Consider the following 22,553-nt stretch of genomic DNA (forward strand, 5'->3'; position numbering starts at 1 on the left):
ACAGTAGAATATCGATGAAGCAGGATTTTTTAGAAAATTGCTGAAAAACATAAAAAGACATCACTGGTTAATATACGGGGTGATTTCATAACCTTCATTTAATCCCAAAGGAACCAATGTATTTAACTTCAGAATCCAGTGGGTTTCACGGCGCAATAATAATTTTTCTCTATCCCCTCCTCGTTTGGGGGGCAAAACCTGTTCAATTATTCTGAAAACCGCTCCACTGGGGTCACTATTATGGAAAGTTTTAAAGTGCCTTGGAACACTATGGTTTGTTAGACCATTTTTTATATTTCTCATGTGTTCCAAAGCCCTTATTTTAAAAACTCGTTTCGTTTTTCCAACATAGTGAAGGTCACATTTACAGGACAAAACATAAACTACAAATGTTGAATTGCAGTTTGTAAACTGTTGTGGTTTAATAGCTGATAATTTTGGATTAGTTAAGTCTGCTCCTCTCGCTATATTTTTACAGACTTTACAGCTATTACACTGATAACATCCTTTTAAATCCAAAAAAGTTGTAGTAGTGGGATTCTGACATGTATTACTTAGCTGGCTCTTGGCGATCATATTCTTTAAAGTCCTCGCTTTTTTGTACACTATCTTGGGTCGTGATGGTAATGACTCTCCAAGAATAGGATCCAGCTTAAGAATATGCCAGTTATTATCCAATATACGCTTAATCTCTTTCTCTTTATCATTAAATTGCGTGACAAAGGAACAATGGTCATCTATGTGACCAGTTTTATTATTCACACTTTTATATTGTAAGAGATTATTGCGTTCTAATCCACGTGCTCTATCTCTAGCTCTATTAATGGTGTTAATAGGGTACCCCCTTTCACTGAATCTCTCAGTGTATATATCTGCTTGGGTATCATATGTTACAATATTAGAGCAATTTCTGCGAAGTCGAATAAACTGTGAGAAAGGAATATTTTGTTTCCAAGAGTCCAAATGGCAACTCTGGAATTCCAGATAACTATTACAATCAACTTGTTTGAAATATGTGGAAGTCTCAATGGACTTAACATCAGGGTAATTTTCCACACTCAACATTAAATCCAAAAATTCAATCTTAGTTTTGTGAAAATTATAAGTAAATGAAAGATTATAACTATTTTGATTCAAAACATCGACAAATGATTTAAATGATGATTCATCACCCCTCCACACTATCATAATATCATCGATGTATCTTTTGAATAAAATTACATTGCTCAGCAATTCAGGGGTTAAAACATTATGTTCCCAGTCCCCCATATACAGGTTAGCCAGACTTGGGGCACAGATCGTTCCCATCGCCGTGCCCCAAGTCTGGAGGTACCAGCACCCCAAAAACTCGAAATAGTTATATTCGAGAACAAATTTCAGACAATCACATATAAACTTAATTTTCACTGGTGACAACTTGCTTTTAGACAGAAGAACTCTCTCTATTGATTCAATACCCTTTTGGTGTGGGATTTTCGTGTATAATGATGAAACATCGATGGTCCCGAAACTCAGACCATCGTCCCATTCTATGTCTTTAAGGATCTGCAACATATGGGTAGAATCTTTTACATATGTTGGCAATGCAGGGACATATTGTTTAATGTATGCATCCACAATTCAAAAGATACATCGATGATATTATGATAGTGTGGAGGGGTGATGAATCATCATTTAAATCATTTGTCGATGTTTTGAATCAAAATAGTTATAATCTTTCATTTACTTATAATTTTCACAAAACTAAGATTGAATTTTTGGATTTAATGTTGAGTGTGGAAAATTACCCTGATGTTAAGTCCATTGAGACTTCCACATATTTCAAACAAGTTGATTGTAATAGTTATCTGGAATTCCAGAGTTGCCATTTGGACTCTTGGAAACAAAATATTCCTTTCTCACAGTTTATTCGACTTCGCAGAAATTGCTCTAATATTGTAACATATGATACCCAAGCAGATATATACACTGAGAGATTCAGTGAAAGGGGGTACCCTATTAACACCATTAATAGAGCTAGAGATAGAGCACGTGGATTAGAACGCAATAATCTCTTACAATATAAAAGTGTGAATAATAAAACTGGTCACATAGATGACCATTGTTCCTTTGTCACGCAATTTAATGATAAAGAGAAAGAGATTAAGCGTATATTGGATAATAACTGGCATATTCTTAAGCTGGATCCTATTCTTGGAGAGTCATTACCATCACGACCCAAGATAGTGTACAAAAAAGCGAGGACTTTAAAGAATATGATCGCCAAGAGCCAGCTAAGTAATACATGTCAGAATCCCACTACTACAACTTTTTTGGATTTAAAAGGATGTTATCAGTGTAATAGCTGTAAAGTCTGTAAAAATATAGCGAGAGGAGCAGACTTAACTAATCCAAAATTATCAGCTATTAAACCACAACAGTTTACAAACTGCAATTCAACATTTGTAGTTTATGTTTTGTCCTGTAAATGTGACCTTCACTATGTTGGAAAAACGAAACGAGTTTTTAAAATAAGGGCTTTGGAACACATGAGAAATATAAAAAATGGTCTAACAAACCATAGTGTTCCAAGGCACTTTAAAACTTTCCATAATAGTGACCCCAGTGGAGCGGTTTTCAGAATAATTGAACAGGTTTTGCCCCCCAAACGAGGAGGGGATAGAGAAAAATTATTATTGCGCCGTGAAACCCACTGGATTCTGAAGTTAAATACATTGGTTCCTTTGGGATTAAATGAAGGTTATGAAATCACCCCGTATATTAACCAGTGATGTCTTTTTATGTTTTTCAGCAATTTTCTAAAAAATCCTGCTTCATCGATATTCTACTGTTTTGTAATGCATGGGTTTTTTTCTATATGTATAAGTTTTTTCTATATGTATTTGTATATTTTTATGTATTTTTATGTGATTTTTCATGAAATTTTTATGAAATTTTTAATGATATATTTGTATAAAGAAAATATATTGTTTTTCATGATTGTAAAATTATTTGCATATTTGCACATGTAAAATTGATATATTGTGTATTTAATGAAATTGTATATTCATAAATTTCTTTTTATTGTTCCCAACATTGGAAACTTTGAAATGCCATAAACATTTTTGGTATATATATATATATATATATATATATATATATATATATATATATATATATATATATATATATATATATATATATATATATAAGGTGTTCCACCTTGATAATAATATATTTAACTATTCAAGGCACCTTTAAATCCGCATTAGATCTGTGGCTTTAATATTCTTTTGCACAAAGTGTGTCTGTGGTGAAACTCAAATCACCTGTAAGGCTTTCACCCCACCTGTCATTAGTACATGACATCACCGGCATTTCAGAGATTCTGATTGGTGGATAGTTGGGATAAATTATCCTCGGGTAGTCACTGAACCACGCCCTCTGACGAAGTCTCTGACGAAACATGTTAGGGCTTGGTCAGTGATACCCGTGCTGACTGTGTCCCGGCGCTGTCTTCTGCCTGTGTCCCCGGCCTCCGGTTTCCGAGTCCTGTCGGCGCAACCCAGCGTCTGCGAGTCCCTGTCGACCTGATGCCAGTGGAGATGCGGTTGGAGCAGATTTGCCGTGGTATTGTTTGTTTTATCATGTGGTAACCAGCCCACACTGTTCTTTTATTGGTACGAGCAATTGCTTTTATCCTTTTTAAGGAGTGTTTGTTCCTCCATAATAAATATATCGTTTACATGCACCATGGAGCGCCCCTCTGTTCTATATTTTCTCTAGATATATATATATATATATATATATATATATATATATATATATATATATATATATATATATATATATAGTGTCTGTGATTTTACCTATTTAAGGATTATAAGAAAACTGTTTTGATATCTTGAAGCAACAAGAAGATACAGAATAAGAAATATATTCTCTTAATTGCATAAAGATTAGACAAGGTTTTTTCAGTATACAGAATATACATCGATTTTTATATAGTACGACATTTTCTTACCCCGATAACATAATGCACCATGACAATAAAAAAAACATTGTGCTCAGATCTGCTTAATTGATAAAGTCATACTAAACCTACTGCGCATGTGCAAAACAAGTCCTGTGTATCACTGAACACTGGTACTTTGCAAATTACAGTAGGACACAAATTCTTCAGGATATAAATAAGCCCCAATGTTTGTTATTTCCCTGCAGTGGTGGAACTTGTGGGTTGATTGATAGGATGCCTAGTTTTAAGACAAATCCAATTAAGAAGTGGCTAAAATCTAGGGATAGATTAAAACTGGTGTCGAGATTGTACAATTGGCTACTACAGGCTAAAAATAACGGGGGCCTGGAGGATCTAAAAGGTAAATGGGAGGAAGATTTGGGGCCTATCAGTATACGAGAATAGAATAGTGCGATGGTGTCGATTCCTGAGGCCACAAACTCTATTAGAACCCAGCAGATCCAATTATTTGTGCTACATAGAGCGTATATAACACCAGTGAGATTAATGAAGTTCGGAGGAAGTAGGTCTGATAGATGCCCTAAATTTAACACGGCGAGTGGAACACTGATACATCTCCTATGGGAATGTCAAGTGGTACAAGACTTCTGGTATAAGGTCAAAAGGAAATTAGTTATTTTGGGTATTAAGTAAGAGATACTCACGATGAAGTGTTGCTTATTGAATATGGTGGAGAGTAATATATTAAAATATGAAAAGGAGTTTATAATAAATAAATATATGTCCACTTGCCAAAGTTATGCTAGCCAGAACATGGTTGGCAAAATGTGGCCCTGACTTCATGGAATGGGTGGCACTAGTGGAGTACACGATTATGAATGAAAAGCGTATTCACACAAGTAGAAATACTAAAGATAAGTTTAATAAAATATGGAGCAAATGGAAATCGGAAGAATAGCAAATGTAGACTGTTCGGCACATACACTATAGCACGTAAGAGGTAATAGTAATAGGATGGATTTTGTTATAATGTGTAGAAGGGTATGGGAAAATATAGATAGAAATGGTGTTTGAATTAAGGACTAGATATAACAATGTGTAAATTTAGGGTATAATTTTTCCTTTTTTGGTATGTCGCTTTGGCCTTAGAAAGGAAGGGATCAAACGCTGCCATAGGCATAGAGTAGTTATTGATAGTTGCTAACTCTTCCCTCACTATTTGAGGTCTAATGTATTAGAGGATAGATAATATAGAGGTATCTATGCCGGGTGCCTTCTGAAACGAGGACTCCCAAAATAATAACTACCATGGGTCAGTATATAAAAATTGACAAAAGTAGCTATGGGTGTGTAACCGGGTGCCTTTTATTTATATTCTTATCAACAATGTAATGTCATACTGTATTAAAGTGGGTTGCTTTTTGTGTTCTGTTTTTTTTTTAAATGTGTATTGGATACTGTAAGTGGATATGCTGAACTTTGGGCATACTATACCAATGCGATGTATGTGTAAATGTTTTAAAAGTAAAACTAATAAAAAGAACTAAAAAAAAAAAGAAAATCTATATGTCATTGTGCATGGTGGGATGGCTTGTATAAAAAAGTAATAATTTTTGAATTTTCATTTTACAGGGAATATGTTTGCTGTGCAGTTTTCATTGGCTTTTAAAACATGTGAAAGAAACAAGCCTAGCCAACATTGGAGTTATCATGAGAACCACTTCTTTTCTTTTGATGGCTTTTTCAACCACCAAATGGATGATATTTCTAAGTAAGAAATAATATTTATAACCTATATTGCAATAAATGTTTTTAGTTATAGAAATAATACTTTCATTAGGTTAAAACAATAGATGCTATTTACCGTAAGCAGACACAGGTGCAATGCGCAAACTTTTCTTTTATGTACACTATTTTATGTTTTTATGTTATTCGCTGGAGAGGAATACAGTAACTCTTTGCATGGACACAGAATTCTAAAATGGCAAAATATAGTTACATAGTAGGTAAGGCTGAAAAAAGACTTGCGTCCATCTAGTTCAACCTGGTATAGATATCCATTGCTGATTTGGTAGGTTCTGGTATTTTACAGACAAATTATATTTCTTATTTGTACCCATGGATGTTTTTCTCCAGTAAATGTTTGTCCAACTTTGCCTTGAACGCATTTAATGAGCCAGCCGTTACCACCTCTCTGGGAAGAGAGTTACAGAGTTTGACTGTTCTGACCGTAAAGAAATTCTTTCTACTAGCTGAATGAAATCTTTTTTCTTCTAATCTATACTCATGCCCTCGCGTCCTAGATTCCTTTCTAGTAGAAAAGAGGGTGTGTGACAGTTCCTTATATTGGCCCTTGATATACTTGTACATGTTGAGCATGTCCCCCCTTAAACGTCTCTTTTCTAATGTAAATAGTCCCAAATTGCTTAATCTCTCCCCGTAGCTTAAATTCTCCATTCCCCTAATAAGCTTTGTTGCTCGCCTTTGGACTTTTTCTAATTCTATGATGTCCTTTTTATAGTGTGGGGCCCAGAACTGTACTCCGTACTCTAGGTGAGGTCTCACCAATGCTTTATATAGTGGCATAATTACCCTTGAGTCCCTAGTTTCCATTCCCCTCTTAATACATGCCAGAATTTTGTTGGCTTTTTTTGTAGCTACATTACAATGGGCACTACATCCTAGTTTGCTGTCTATTTGGACTCCTAGATCCTTTTCAAGTATGGAATTACCCAGTTCCTCTCCGCTAAGGTTGTAACTTGCACACTGGTTGTGTCTCCCAAGGTGCATAACCTTACATTTATCTACATTGAACCTCATCTTCCATTTTTTTGCCCACTCATCTAGAATTGCAAGATCATTTTGAAGCACGGTGACATCTTCTGATGATTTGATGACTTTGCTAAGTTTTGTATCGTCCGCAAAGATGGATACATTGCTGAGTAACCCTATCACAATATCGTTAATAAAAATGTTAAACAAAATGGGCCCCAAAACCGAACCCTGGGGCACTCCACTTAGTACCGGTATCATATCTGATACGGCACCATTACCAACCACTCTTTGTTCTATATTACATAGCCAATTCCCTACCCATCTGCAGATATTTTCACCCAATCCTAGGTTCTCCATTTTATTAATCAATCTCTTGTGTGGGACAGTATCAAATGCTTTAGGGAAATCTAGGAAAATCACATCTACAGCATTTCCATTATCGAGGTTTTTGCTAACCTCTTCATAGAACCCTAGTAGATTAGTTTGGCATTAACGATTTTTCACGAACCCATGTTGGTTAGTACTGAGTAGACGGTGATGATCTAAATATTCCTGGATACCATCCCTTAAAAATCCTTCAAATAGTTTACCCACAATTGATGTTAAACTAACGGGTCTGTAATTAGCGGGATCTTCCTTCTTTCCTTTTTTGAATATTGGCACTACCTCTGCTATTCTCCAATCTTTTGGTACTATACCTGAAGATTGTGACTTGCTAAAGATATAATGTAGGGGGGTAGCTAGTTCATCCCTTAATTCCATTAATACCCTTGGATGAATCCCATCTGGCCCTGGTGATTTATTTGTTTTGAGTTTGCTTAGCCTCAGTATTATTTCCTTCGGCGTGAAATCCACAATGAGATCTGGCTTATTTGTCCCGTTTGTGGTAAATGTTCGTTCCACAGTCTGCTCTCCCTTAGTAAATACTGATGAGAAGAACTCATTTAACAGTTTTGCTTTTCCCTTGTCCTCAGTAACACTTTTTCCACTAGTATCAGTTAGTGGGCCTATGTTTTCCTTAATTAAACGTTTACTATTTATGTATTTAAAAAACTTCTTTGGGTTGGTTTTGCTTTCAGTGGCTATGCACTCTTCATATAATATTTTAGCTGCTTTGATTACCCCTTTACAAGTTTTGTTTGATTCTTTGTATTTTGCGAACGCCTCCTTGTTCAAGTTATTTTTATAGAATTTAAAGGCTCTGGTTTTATTGTTGATAGCTGACCTTACTTTTTTGTCCAACCATGGTGGCTTTTTTTGTTGAATTTACCTTTAGTTACTTTAGGAATGTATTTAATAGTTAGTGAATCAAGCATCTTTTTTAGAGTATCCCACATTTTCTCTGCATTTTTTCCCTCCATAACCGTTTCCCACCCAATTCCTGTTAGGGCTTCCCTGAATAATTCAAAGTTCGCTTTTCTGAAGTTTAGTATTTTTGCAGATCCTTTTTGATGTAATTTACTGAAGTTGATTTCCAGTGAAACCATATTGTGATCACGTTCCCTAATTGTTCAATTACTTTATATAAAAATGTAACACACTGCATATACTATGTCAAGTCATCTTTAGACTGCAAAACTGGTGTTTTACTGATGTGCAAATTCTGATTTTCTGAGGGAGATGGGAAAATAATTAAATAGAAAAATTAGATTATTTATTTTCTCTACTTGAGAATTCAGTCTTAACCCTTTGAGTGCCAACATCTGTGTGGGAGATGTGCAAAATATCTGCTAAAAAATGCCAGTGTCGATCCCAAATTTATATAATAAATATATAAATTTAATTATTGGTACTTGTTTCCCAGCACGGCACCCACTACGCAAATAGCTTAGTGTGCTATTCTGCATAGTTAAATCGCATCGCATCGCGTACCGTCTATAGTGCTGTGCGATGCGATGTCCATGTTAACTGCACAGGCTTATACAATAAAATATTGCATAGGATCGCATGACAGGAAATGCGATGTGATGCAAAATTTCATTGTACAAGCACCCATGCCATTAGATTTGATGGCTGCTTACAATGAGATGTGATGCTATGTGATGTGATGGGTGCTTACAATTGTAAGCACCTGAACCTACGCCATTGTTTAGTGTCAACCCCAGTATCCACGGCACCCCAAAGCATGGCGAGCGGCGGCGGAATGCGTCCTCCAACTTTTTCATACCCCCACTATCCACATTTGCGTGGGGCCGATTTTAGATAGTGTGGCGAGCACAGCGTGGTGAGCGGATGCAGAATACATGTAAAGTAATCCGCGTCCCCTCGCGGGGATGGCTGTGCTCACCATGCTTCGGGCTTGGTGGCTCGCTGCGCTCTCCACATTATCTGAAATTGTCTCCACGCCGACGTGGATAGTGGGGGTATGAAAAGGTCGGAGGGCGCGTTCCGCCACCCCTCGCCACGCTTCGGGATGCCGTGGATAGTGGTGGTGTTTTATTAACACATTCACCCCTGCAAAATCATGCAACACAGTAATGATGACGTGTTGACTAAGAAGTATAATTTACTGAAAAAAACTAATAAACCATAAATTAACAGGTAATACAAACAATAAAGTTAAAACAGGAAAGATTATTTAATACGATTAATCAAGATCAAATAATTTAATTGTCCTTCGGTAGCAGTGTCAGGGCGTGGAGGATACATTCAAAAGGGTCATCCCCACCCAAAGTTTTCCGCCACATGAATTCTTCCAAATATGATTGCAACATGTTCCTTACAGTGCCCCAATGACATTTATTGTGCCATTTACATGCGCCCCACATCCTTTCAATGTTCTGCGTATGTATCCCCGTTGATGGGTCAATGAAATTGTATCTGTGGTTCACCTGGGCGTGCTCATATCCGGCCAATCACAGCTGGTCTGTGCTGTACGCCCTCCAACAGTCTGTATATATTGTAAATCCAGGCTCTAAGTTGTCCATTATAGCCGACATTAATGTGCTGGCAGCGTGGGTGGCCCCCTTTGTCAGGAAACACTGCCCTTTTTCCCTGCAGATTCCCCCGAATACCCACTGCTGGCCTACATTGCTTTGCCTCCTGACAAAAAAGATCTCGTCCACCTCTAGTATGCGGTCTGGCCCACCAATACAGCGCTGCGGCTGCGCCATTAGATCCATCAAGCAGGCCTCCCACATCCGCTTAATGTACAGTACTGCAGTCCTTTTGGACATATCAAGCTGCTGATGGCAGTACTCTACAAAGGTCATCTACTTCGCCCAGGAGTAGATAAACCTCACCACGCTTCGGGATGCCGTGGATAGTGGTGGTGTTTTATTAACACATTCACCCCTGCAAAATCATGCAACACAGTAATGATGACATGTGTTGACTAAGAAGTATAATTTACTGAAAAAACGAATAAACCATAAATTAACAGGTAATACAAACAATAAAGTTAAAACAGGAAAGATTAATTAATATGATTAATCAAGATCAAATAATTTAATTGTCCTTCGATAGCAGTGTCAGGGCGTGGAGGACACATTCAAAAGGGTCATCCCCACCCAAAGTTTTCCGCCACATGAATTCTTCCAAATATGATTGCAACATGTTCCTTACAGTGCCCCGATGACATTTATTGTGCCATTTACATGCGCCCCACATCCTTTCAATGTTCTGCGTATGTACCCCCGTTGATGGGTCAATGAAATTGTATCTGTGGTTCACCTGGGCGTGCTCATATCCGGCCAATCACAGCTGGTCTGTGCTGTACGCCCTCCAACAGTCTGTATATATTGTAGATCCAGGCTCTAAGTTGTCCATTATAGCCGACATTAATGTGCTGGCATCGTGGGTGGCCCCCTTTGTCAGGAAACACTGCCCTGTTTCCCTGCAGATTCCCCCGAATACCCACTGCTGGCCTACATTGTTTTGCCTCCTGACAAATAAGATCTCGTCCACCTCTACTATGCAGTCTGGCCCACCAATACAGCGCTGCGGCTGCACCATTAGATCCATCAAGCAGGCCTTCCACATCCGCTTATTGTACAGTACTGCAGTCTTTTTGGACATATCAAGCTGCTGGTAGCAGTACTCTACCGAGGTCATCTACTGCGCCCAGGAGTAGATAAACCTCACCATTGTCAGGAAGAGTAAGTGGCACCCGGGGAAAAAGTGTGCTGCTCTAAGGCTTGCCTTTAGCCGACAAACCTTCACATGGCACCTCCACATACCTTCCTTGAGACTCAGCTGCATACTGTGTCCATTGGCGCAATTCGCCGCCACCAGCAAAAGATGATTGCGCTGGAAGAATTCAGTTGCCTCCGCCTCCATCTGTGGCAATGAAAATAAATTCTGCGCAGCATCCATTTCAATTGAAATAAGCAAATCACCAAGAATAAATCACTAGCTCACAAATGCACGTCCACTCCTCTCACAAAATCACCTTGAGTGAGCGGGAACGGGAGTGACTGAAATTGCATCGCATCACACGCATCGTATGACACTATATTGCGGCATGCGATGCGATGAGATGCAATTTCTCTATGTTCACGTACGTTGAAAATGTGGGCGCCGTGCTAGGAAACAAGTACCAAATTATTCAATTATAAAATAAATAATTATATACATTTTTTTTAAAAAATAACTGTAAATAAAGGTTATATTTCTTTTGTAAGGTAAACATTACAGATCATTATGATGAATAAAAATGTGTGCTTGTCAAATTTGACACTCAAAGGGTTAAATTGCATGAAAAAAGCAGTTGGAAAAAAACCCAGTAAGAAACATTTCTTCGGTTAGCGAATCACACATAATAGTTGTCTCTTTGCTTAGAAATAACTGAATGAATGTGGTCTTCACTACATTATACTGTATGATTGCAGCTCACCTTAACTTTTCATAGATATGTTGTTCAGAGAAATGCAGCTATATTCGGTCTAACTCAGATTGAGGAGAATCTGTAATCACTTCAGAGTTTTCCAGAGGTGTGAGATGCCGGACAATTTTATTTCTTAAATTTGCCAATCAAGCATAGTTTGTCTTGTTAATTATTGCTGCTTTAAAAAAAAAATTAAAGTTCAAGTCCATCCGGCATTCAACACCACTAATGATCTCTGATGCTATTATGTATACCCCTGAGTCCTTGGGGAGCATTCGTTGGACAGCATGGCTTTTAGCATGCACAAAGCCTTAATTTCTAAGTGTTCAGAAATTAGTCCAAAACCACACACATCTTCAAAACTGCAGCCCGTGATCACACCTTAGGAGCTTTCACCATTGCCCCAATAGAACCAATGAACAAACATAATGGTGTGCCACAGTGGCGCTATTTAGATTTAAATTTGATTTTGATTTTTGAATATAACAGGAATCCCTTAAAAAGGAGAATCTTCTCTGGGAAGTATTAATTCAAATCTAGGCCTACATGAATAGCATAGTACCTGACATAGAATAGTACCTGACAGAAGACAGGAGTCAGCAGTCTGCTTTCTTTCCAAATTGCCAAAGTGTCAATTTTAATGTGAAACACTACTGTTAACAGAGGATACTGTACGTTCCCTGCTCCATGAGAGACACACATTTCCTAAAGCTGCCATCGGGAGCATACATTGGACAGCATGGCGTTTAGAATGGACAAACATATTCAAATGTTGGTGTCTACAGTATATTTGTCAAAAAATTTACTTAAACATTTTATATATATATATATATATATATATATATATATATATATATATATATATATATATATATATATATATATATATCACACACACACACACACACACACACACACACACACACACACACACACACATATATTTGGGGTCACTTAGAAATGTCCTTATTTAGTAAAGGAATGCACTGTTAGTTCAATAAAGATAACATTAAATTAATCAGAAATACATTGATACATTGTTAATATGGTAAATGACTATGTTAGCTGTAAATGTCTGGAAAAAAGGAATATCTGCATAGGTGTATAGAGGTCCATTTCCAGCAACCATCATTCCAGTGTTCTACTGGTACTTTGTGTTTGCTAATTGCGTTAGATGACTATTGGAGGATTAAAAACCCTTGTGCAATTATGGTTAGCACAGCTGAAAACAGGTTTTCTCGTGAGAGAAGCTATAAAACTGGCTTTCCTTGAGAGAGTTGAGTGTCTGGATCATCACATTTGTAGGTTCGATTATACAGGACTATTGCGGTGTGTTCTACTCACAGCACAAGAGAACAGAGCAAACAGGCTCTTACCAGAGTAGAAGAGAAGTGGGAGGCCCTGGTGCACTACTGAGCAAGAAAACCATTTCTTCATACAGATTGTCTGGCTCTTGCCAGACCATCCCTGCTGGCGAGAGCCAGAGAGGAGGGACTGCAACAGACTGTGATGCGCATGCGTCTCACGTGCACATGCGTCCCAGTCTTTCGGCGGCTGGGCAGTGGAAACCTGCCTGTCTCTGTTTCAGGGAGACGGGCAGAGTTAGGGTGGCGAGGGGGACCGGCAACGGCAGCAGGGGAGGTGGCAGATGTCGGCGGGGAGCTCTGTTGCCATGGGGCGCGCAAGTATCCCCTGGCTGGAGCTGGCAGCTGGCGGGGGCTGGCGATAGAATTGCCAGCACCTGCAAACATGGCACGGGCTACATCTGTATTACATCAACAAATTAATGGCTAAAATGCCAACGGTCTGCTTAGCTGTAATTGCTGCAAAAGGAGCGTTATTTGACGAAAGCAAAGTTTGAAGGACAAAATAATTTTTTTAAATAAAAATCATTATTTCTAACCTTGCCAATTTCCTGACTATAAGTTCTATTCATTTTGCAACTTATTTGATAAATAAAAAAGAGTTTTAAAATAAAACACGTAATTGTCTGGGTGACCCCAATGTTTTGAATTATAGTTTATAGATAATTTACTGTTGATTTGTTATGGTAACCTCATGACAGTTGGAAGTTTCTGAACACTTTTCAAATCAAAATTATTACATTGGCTCATTTTTGTCAATCAAAAAAGAATGAAGAAACTGACAAAGTGCTTGCTAACTGCAGCTGAGCAAATTAACAGATTGTCCAATGTTTATTTTTAAATTGAACAATACTTGGAACATGGCAAATTAAAATTGTACATGGCCGAGCACCTTAGGCTTACATAACTGTTATACAAGCAGACCGATGTGGTCTTCTTGATCAAAGTATGAGAACATAAAATTTTCAATAAATTAGTTCACTAAGGTGTCTATTCATTAATTTAAAAAAAATGTTAATCATGAGAATTTAGTTTTCATGTTGCCACCTTGGACCTACCATCATGGACCTGTCACAAAAGTATAATTTCCAAAAAGCTGCTCATATTGCTGTGCCCTCTTGTAAACCTGAAGATGCTGGGGATAGGTAGTAAAACTGTTCTACAAAATACTTCTGCAGCACCACTTTTTCGCTTTCATAGTCACAGTCTTCCACCCCTTCACATTCAGTATCGCAAACTCCCGCTTGCTGGACTAACAGCTGAAAAAGTGAATCTGTACTACTCCACCAACCCCAACTGCCAATGTGTCAATAACCAAATTACAACTCAGATTTACAACCTCCCTCATAAACTGGATATATACCTAAAGATTTATCTGCCCAATCTGTGGGGTGGGAACAAAAACCAAGTAATGTACTGAGTTTAAAGACATTCAACCATTTGCTCAAAAATGCTGGAAAGCAGACACTAGTCATTCAGACAAATCAGGTAAAGGGCATTTGTTTTATAAAAAAAGTTATCCAAACACTTGTTTTAATTCATTTTCCATCTGTTGGGAGCAAATTGTTGATTGTCATGTGCTCCCATTAATTGCCACAATTTTGTTACCACCAGAAAGATTGGACAAATCAATATGTTTCCCTCCAAAGAGTTTATGTTGATAACTAGATAGCCTCCCCTGCTCCAAGCTGATACAGTAACCAGTGCCCTCTGCTCAAAGCTACAGAGCTCAACAGACTACCCACACTCTAGTGGAGCACATAGCAACCAGAGGTAAGTGGACACAGCAGTTAGGGATTTTTCTAATCCCTTTTGGTGCTCAAGCTTTTATTTAAATGGAAGCTGTGAAACTATCGGGTGCTGTACATCAACTCAGAATGGGGTACAGTAACATTCACAGGTTCTGAAAAAATGCTTTTTCAGAAGTTGCTGAATAGAATAATATATTTAGCCTTATACTAAAGTATAGGGGAGATATATATATATATATATATATATATATATATATATATATATATATATATATATACATGGCTGCTGCTCCTCTCACCATGGGTCTTCACTTGTTGCACCGCTGATTGCTGAAACATTTACCTGACCAAGCTCCTTGATAAAGGTCCGCTATTACATGGACCGAAACGTCGGGGCATATATGGAAATACAAATATTGTGATTATTTGCTGATTGAAAACATTGGATGCAATAAAGCCCAAATTGGATTTTATAATCAGTTTCATCTCTGAATTATAAAGGCGAGTGCCCGACATCCCCCACAGAAGCTGTGGAGGATACTCTTGGACTATATATATATATATATATATATATATATATATATATATATATATATATATATATATATATACTGTAGTACAGTGGGAGGCGGACCGGCACTCACCCCTCAGAATCAGCCACCCCGTTGCCTCTCAACAATAGGTAGGTAATCACAGAGAATAAAGATGGCACTCCAGAGTCTTGTTAAAAAAAATAAAGCATAAATGAGGCCAACGTTTCAGGGCTACAATGCCCCTTTGTCAAGGCTAACAATAGTGGAAATAGTTTCACCATTTCCACTATTGTTAGCCTTGACAAAGGGGCATTGTAGCCCTGAAACGTTGGCCTCATTTATGCTTTAATACACACTGATTTTTTTTTTAACAAGACCCTGGAGTGCCATCTTTATTCTCTGTGATTATATATATTGTAACGAGGACATACAGTATCTCCTGCATTATATTATTAACGAAAGAGACTGGTGCTTAATTTATACAAAAGTAGTTGAAATTGGTAATTTTCTCCTTTTTGTATAACCAAAGTGATGGTGAACAAGGTTCCCTAAACCTTAAACTACTATTTTACTATTAGAATAAACTTTCAACACACAGGGGCAGATGTATTACACCTTAAAAAGAGATAAAAGCAAGGGTGATAAAGAGCGATAAATGTTCAATCAGCTCCCAAATGGCATTTTTAAAACAGTCTATAACATGGCAGTGAGGAGCTGGTTGGCTGTATGTTATTGCATCTTTATCACCCTCAAATTTGTCTCTTTTTTTTTTTTGGTCTTAATACATCTGCCCCACTATGTGATCAGCTCTTGTGTCTCTATGTGATCAGCTCTTGAAGTCCTCTTGTGTACCCCACAAACATGTGCTGTGACTGCTTCTAATGTGAATTTTCCCAAAGTCCTGGATGTCTAATTTATTATTAGAATATACTATAGCAATAAAGTCATAATAGCTTTCTGATGTTCGGTGATGTCAAATATTAAATTTTTATTACCTCCTTTTTTACTATATTAAGGCTGGTTAATGGTGGGTGAATTTATGCCAGTAAATTTTAAACACAGTGCTTTTTAAGGCTGCAATCATTCTTTCAGCTTCTCTCTTGAGCTTTTGTGCTGACATCAGCTTCGTGAAATGTATCATTGTTTCTCAATCATGAATATTGCTGAGTTGATGATCATTTTAGCTATTAAAATGAAAATATGACCTTGTATAAAAGAAATCTCTTCTGTAACTTGTTAAATTTGGTTAATCGGCTATACTAAATGGGACACATTTTAAATGAATCTCGCAGGCAACATTTAATTACTGTGATAGACAATATACAGAACAAGATCTACAGCCCCAGAAAGGTTATACCAGTGAAAAAGTAGTAAAAGGTGTGCCACTTACATTGACAGGTAAGGAATGATACAAAAAAGTGTTGCAGATGATGAGAAAAGTGGAACAGCCAGTACAGTTGTACACAGTAATGAGATATTATGAATATTTATGGAGTATTCCTAAAATATTCATAATATCTGATGTGTCTGTTTACCTCTGGCTGCTCTTTGGTTGACTAGAGAGTGGGTAGTTTATTGAGCTGTGTAGCTTTGAGCAGAAGTCACTGGTTACTGACATCAGTTCTGATTGGAGAGGTAGACCTTCAAGAAATGCCCTAGACCAGTGGTTCCTAAACTTTTTAAAATCACGGCACCATAGAGCATCAACATTTTTTCAAGACATCCCTAGGCCAAACATTTCTTATTGAGAAATACATAAACAAATCTGAAATTAAGTAAATTGTGTTTATTTGTCATCCTTATAGTCATAGATGTGGTAAGGAACAGGATTTGCTTCGATTTGTCCACATGTGTTATGGTTGATGTCCGCAAGAACTGGTTTTGTCTTTTACATTGACCATAAATAATTTGAATTGGTCTTTGACCATTAACCCAAGACACCTCTGCAAGTATCTTGGAGTACCCCAGGGTGCCTAGGCACACAGTTTGAAAACCACTGCCCTAGACTATCCGTTTACTGGGTCACTCACCTATCACCCTTCTCATGATTCCAGCTTCATAGCTGACACAAGATTGCAGCAGGCATAGTTACCACCCATCATATTTTCAAGGTATCATTATGACTCTGCTTTCAGTGTGCGGTATGCTGGCCCATCAGATTCCAATGGTCAGTATACCAACATCGGAATCCTGACTGCCGGTACTCCAACAAGGGCACTAGTGCAATAAAGGCACTTGCAGGCTTGGTGGCTTTCTGCATTCGTCACAGGTTCTATTCGGCCATGGCCATGTCCATGTCAACCTTATGCTTGTGTCAACACTCTGTCAATGCCGACCTATGGTATGTTGATCATTTTCAGGTGTCGACCTAGTCACTGTTTACCATAAGTAGTTGACCTAGTGACTGTCGACCTAGACATTGTCGACCCAGGAACCAGATACCGTAATCCCTGCATTTCAGTATGTTCCTGATCTCTGTTTTAATCAAAATATCTGCATCAAAGCAAAGTCTTCCATCAATGTCTAGCCTCCGCTCCTGAAGTATTTGCATCAAGGTGCAGTTTTGATATTTACTGCACCACCAGTACCAAGTGTATTGGTACAATATCAAGATCAAGAGTATCCTGCTCTCTGGGTTTATCTAAGCACATCAGCATTCTAAGTGCACCATGCTCGATAGTTCCATTTATGTTCAAGTCTCCGACTCCCGGCTGCTCCAAGTTTCTTTCCACTCCAATACTCCGTAATCCGTGTTTTTCATTGTCATCTAATTTCCATAAAGACTCGCTGATTTATCAGTGCCTATGTTTGCCAGCAGCTTCATCTTGCCAAACAGATACACAAAGAATGGTTTATACACCTCATTTTCCAATCCATAATCCATGAACAGAAATTGCATAAGATCTTCCAGTTTTCATAATGCTCTTACAGGTTCCAGAATCTGAATCCCTAAACAAATCAGTTCATGACACACAAGGCCTTAATATCAATATATCTTCAAGGCATTTCAGCATGTTATTTTCTTGACCTTTCATATTGGCATCATAGGTTAGCCTCTGTAACATGTCACACTAATGTAACCTACTTTTTGAAACTCTTGGAATGTGGAGTATGGTGGGCATGATGATGCATCTATGAAGCAAATATCATTGTCAGGGCTCTTTCCACTTCTGTGAGTGATGCTGTAATTCATACCCCTATCTGACATACTAGCCAGGATTTTAGACCCGGTTCAAACCCGGGTTTTTAAAAATCCCGGGTCCATTGCAGGTGCGCAGGACCCGGGATTTTAGAGGACCAAAATCCCGGGTAGAGCCTTTCAGACATACCCTAGTCCCGGGATTGTGCGGGTGCACGTGAATAATCCCGGGATTTTGCCATATGTCTGAAAGGGGTATAAATAGATCCCATGACATTCTTAATGATTAGAAAAGTGTTCCCTAGCTGCAAGTTAACTACTTTATGGCCAGCTACAGACAGTCAGGGATGAGTTGAGTTTTCTAGTCTATATTTTGTCAGGTAGGCAGTGATAATCCATAATACTAGCTATCGCAAATTGTATCAAGGGCTGGTGAAATTGTATATTATTTCTCAATTATATGTTTGTAGTAGACAGCTCAATTTTTTTTTTTCATATTTTATAGGTGGTGCATTACATGCTCCAAGTGGTTACACTGTAGCAGTTCTACGATCATTGTCCTCTAAAATATCTCATCCAAATGAACAAGGTAAAGTGAAAGCATAAATTGTTTTTTTTGTTGTTGTTTTTATTTTGTTGCCTACTTTAGTACTTTAGCAGTCTATAAACTAATGTGCACTTTTCAATTTGCTTCTCCAATATATCATCCACACCACTGGCATAAGAACACATGCCATGTGTTGTGGGGATGCTGAGCTCTGCAAATTCTTAGAAAAGATGACTTCTAGCCCTGTCTTTGGAAATAAGTGTTGGGCATACAACCAGTGGCATAATTATATATTTAAACATTTGTAAGTGCCCCTATGTAAAACCCAATAGTGAAAAAATTCTATTGCACATGTTTCTGTGACAGGAAAGGTGGGTCCCTTTCAGTTGTTGGCCCCATAGCAGCTGTACTCCCTGCACCTATGGTAGTTACAACATTGTGTACAACCACTGTACAACCAAATTTTACTTGCATGTAAGTACAAATAGGTAACTATAATATATGGGTGTATATTTAATTGATGTTATGGATTTTTTTTTATAGTTTGTTAATAACCTATGAAAACAAATTTAATTTGAAACAAGCTTTCAAGAAATGTTGTAAAATGGATCACTGTCAGGCAACACTTTCAGAGAGATTAGAGATGTTAAAAAAAATCTCATTCGTAGAGATCTACTACTCATTTACTGAAAAACCGTTAACAATTGATCAAAATAACAATATACGCAGTAAATATTAAAAACTCTTACCAATGATATTTAGAGTAATTCATTAGGGAGGCAAGTTAATAAAAGCTTAATAAAATTCTTTACTTAAAAAAAATCTAGAAACCCTGAAATGTCTAAAATAAATCAATTGCCTTTATAATCACTGTGTCCACAGCTGGATTAACAATGGGGTGGATGGAGCTGCAGCTCCCGACCAATGTTCCCTCTAATTTTACGAAGGCTGTGTGCGGCTAAAGATTTTGGCTGTGCAACTTTGGAATGAAATTTACATTTTTGTGCGTCACTTATATATAACTGGAAAATGACGTTCAGCATTTGTGTTAACTTTACTTCAAAATTATATTAAACATTTAAACATTCAAAATAGAGTACACAATGTAGTTAATGGGTGAAACACACATTAATTGAGTCCACAACTGCAAAAAGGACCACTGCTGCTTTGTGCGCTCAGTTGTAATGTCTGTGCGCACACTCATCGAGGTGTGTGCGCGCGCACGTGCGCACAGCTTAGAGGGAACACTGCTCCCGACCCCCCATTGAAAATAGGCCCAGAGGACCCACCACCGCACTGAAACTCTGCTGGTTCGGCCACAAATCAATCCAAAGCTTTGCCCCTGGACCAACACAGACTGTAACTTCAGCTACTGGTATATGTGTGTGTGTGTGTGTGTGTGTGGGGGGGGGATTTCTCTATTGTAAAGTTGAAGATTATCCTAATCAGTGCAAGTGTATGCTGTGCTCCAATTGACTGATTGACACATCACACACAGCCCCTTATTCTGGTTCACTCGCAAAGGCAAATTCCTTCTCAAATGGCCAAAACCATGTGGTGCAGACGTAACACGTGCAGAGAGAGTTAGATTTTGGAGAGTTTTGTTTCTGTGAAACAGACACAGATAAAACGTTTCGGTACTTGTTTCCTAGCACGGCCACAATCTTATGGATCGTGTACCTTTAAGTTAAGGTACACGATCCATACGATGGACCCGATTTCCTTTGAAATCAGGTCCATTTTGGCGGCTAGGAAACAATATCGGGGGCATCGCGTCGGTCGGGACCATTAACATTGGTCCCGACGCGACCGACGCGATGCCCCCGATATTTCCATAGGCTTCAATGTTAAAAAATATTTTAACATTGAAATCGTGTCGGGAAAGGTAAAATATCGGGGGCATCGCGTCGGTCGGGACCATTAACATTGGTCACGACGCGATGCCCCCGATTTTTCAATAGGCTTCAATGTTAAAATATTTTTTAACATTGAAATCGTGAAAAAATGTGAAATGGGCCAATATGACCCATTTCACATTATAGATGTCCCCGTCGTCACCCCACGATAGACGCCAACCCGAAGCGTGGCGAGCGGCGGCGGTGCGCGTCCTCCGACCTTTTCATTCCCCTACTATCCACGTCGGCGTGGAGTTGAGAATAGAATAGTGTGGCGAGCGCAGCGAGGCGAGCGCAGCGAGCCCCACGAGGGGACGCGTATAACTTCACAGGTATACGCGTCCCCTCGCGGGGCTCGCTGCACTCGCCACGCTTTGGACTCGGTGGCTCGCTGCGCTCGCCACACTATTCTATTCTCAACTCCACGCCGACGTGGATAGTAGGGGAATGAAAAGGTCGGAGGACGCGCACCGCCGCCCCTCGCAGGCTCGCTGCGCTCGCCACGCTTCGGGTTGGCGTCTATCGTGGGGTGGGGTGTACGCCGTTAAATTTGGGGGGGTTGGGAATATTTTACATTGAATCCAATGTAAAATCGGGTCCCAGGGACCTGATTTACATTTCATTCAATAAAAAATTCGGGTCGAAAATCGGTCGGTCGCGTCGATCGCATCGCATGCGACCAAATCGCATGCGATGCGATCGACCCGATTTTTCCGACACGACCACCCCGATGTAAATCGGTGTGGCCGTGCTAGGAAACAAGTACCAACGTTTCATTTAGTGTCTGAGTCACACACTTTACATGTGTATAGTACTGTCCCCAATTTGCATTTTTTAGTCCCGGGATTGAAAAATGCTCAATCCCGGGATTCCTTGAATCCTGAAATCGGCCTCCCTATTAAAGTATAAATGCCCCCACAAACTGGCCGCCTCGTACATTTACTCACATGGTGGGTGGAGCGGCCAGAAGCTGTGCAGCCAGGAGTGGAGGTGCAGTGATGTGACCTTTGACTACATCGCACTGCACAGAGCTGCACAGTCGGAGACAGGAGCAGACTGGGATAGGAAACTCCAATTCCTAGAATTCAAATCCCTGTAATTTTAGGGCGAAATCCTGGGATCCCGCTGATCCCAATCCAGGGATTGGCCACCCTAGTAATAACTAACCTTGCATGGTCCTTATTACTATCCTCTGGATGTAGAAGACCATCCACTAACTCCCCTACAGTATAAGTATCCAATATACACTAGGTATATAGTATGTACACTATGGTGCCCATTTACTATTGGATAGCACACAAAATGTGATCTGGGCTGAATCTACCACCCATGATTGCATTGCAACATGCCAACCTATCAGTGGAATGTATGTTCCTGCAGATGAAAGGGTCTCCACACCGGGGATAGGAGCAATTGCAGCAGGTATAAAAGATTCCTGATGCGTTCCCTCCTTGTTACGTGCGTAACATGTGTATTCAGTGAATTATCCACAAATATTGAGTAATAAATGGGCCTCTATACATGTATGTATGTTATTTGTATGTGTAGGTATGTATACTACAGATATGTACATTATATATACATTTTGTTGATACATATGCCATGGGGATTCCTACAGTCAAAGGACCGACTCCTACATCTCGAACCTGAGTATCCCAACAGGCAATCCGTAGGTGGGTTAACCCTCTCCCACTCCCCCCTCACCCGCCCTGATTGCAGCCTAATCCTTATGAATCAGCTATTCTTCTCTGTTAGAGACCCTTTGTTTT

At 38.9% G+C, this 22,553-nt stretch overlaps 1 protein-coding gene across 3 annotated transcripts in view; it reads left to right on the forward strand.

Moving 5' to 3' along the window:
• LOC146063590 (proton-coupled folate transporter-like) overlaps positions 1-22,553 on the forward strand; it is a 364,667-nt gene that overhangs the window by 230,845 nt on the left and 111,269 nt on the right. For all 3 annotated transcript variants that reach the window (XM_083176105.1, XM_083176104.1, XM_083176106.1), the window contains 2 exons: positions 5,588-5,726; positions 18,848-18,931. In XM_083176105.1, coding sequence (XP_083032231.1) covers positions 5,588-5,726; positions 18,848-18,931 — 223 coding nt within the window. The remainder of the gene's footprint in view (positions 1-5,587; positions 5,727-18,847; positions 18,932-22,553) is intronic.

The sequence above is a fragment of the Crinia signifera genome, chromosome 3 (assembly GCF_055691185.1).
Source record: "Crinia signifera chromosome 3, ASM5569118v1, whole genome shotgun sequence".
NCBI classification, from domain to species: Eukaryota; Metazoa; Chordata; class Amphibia; order Anura; family Myobatrachidae; genus Crinia; species Crinia signifera.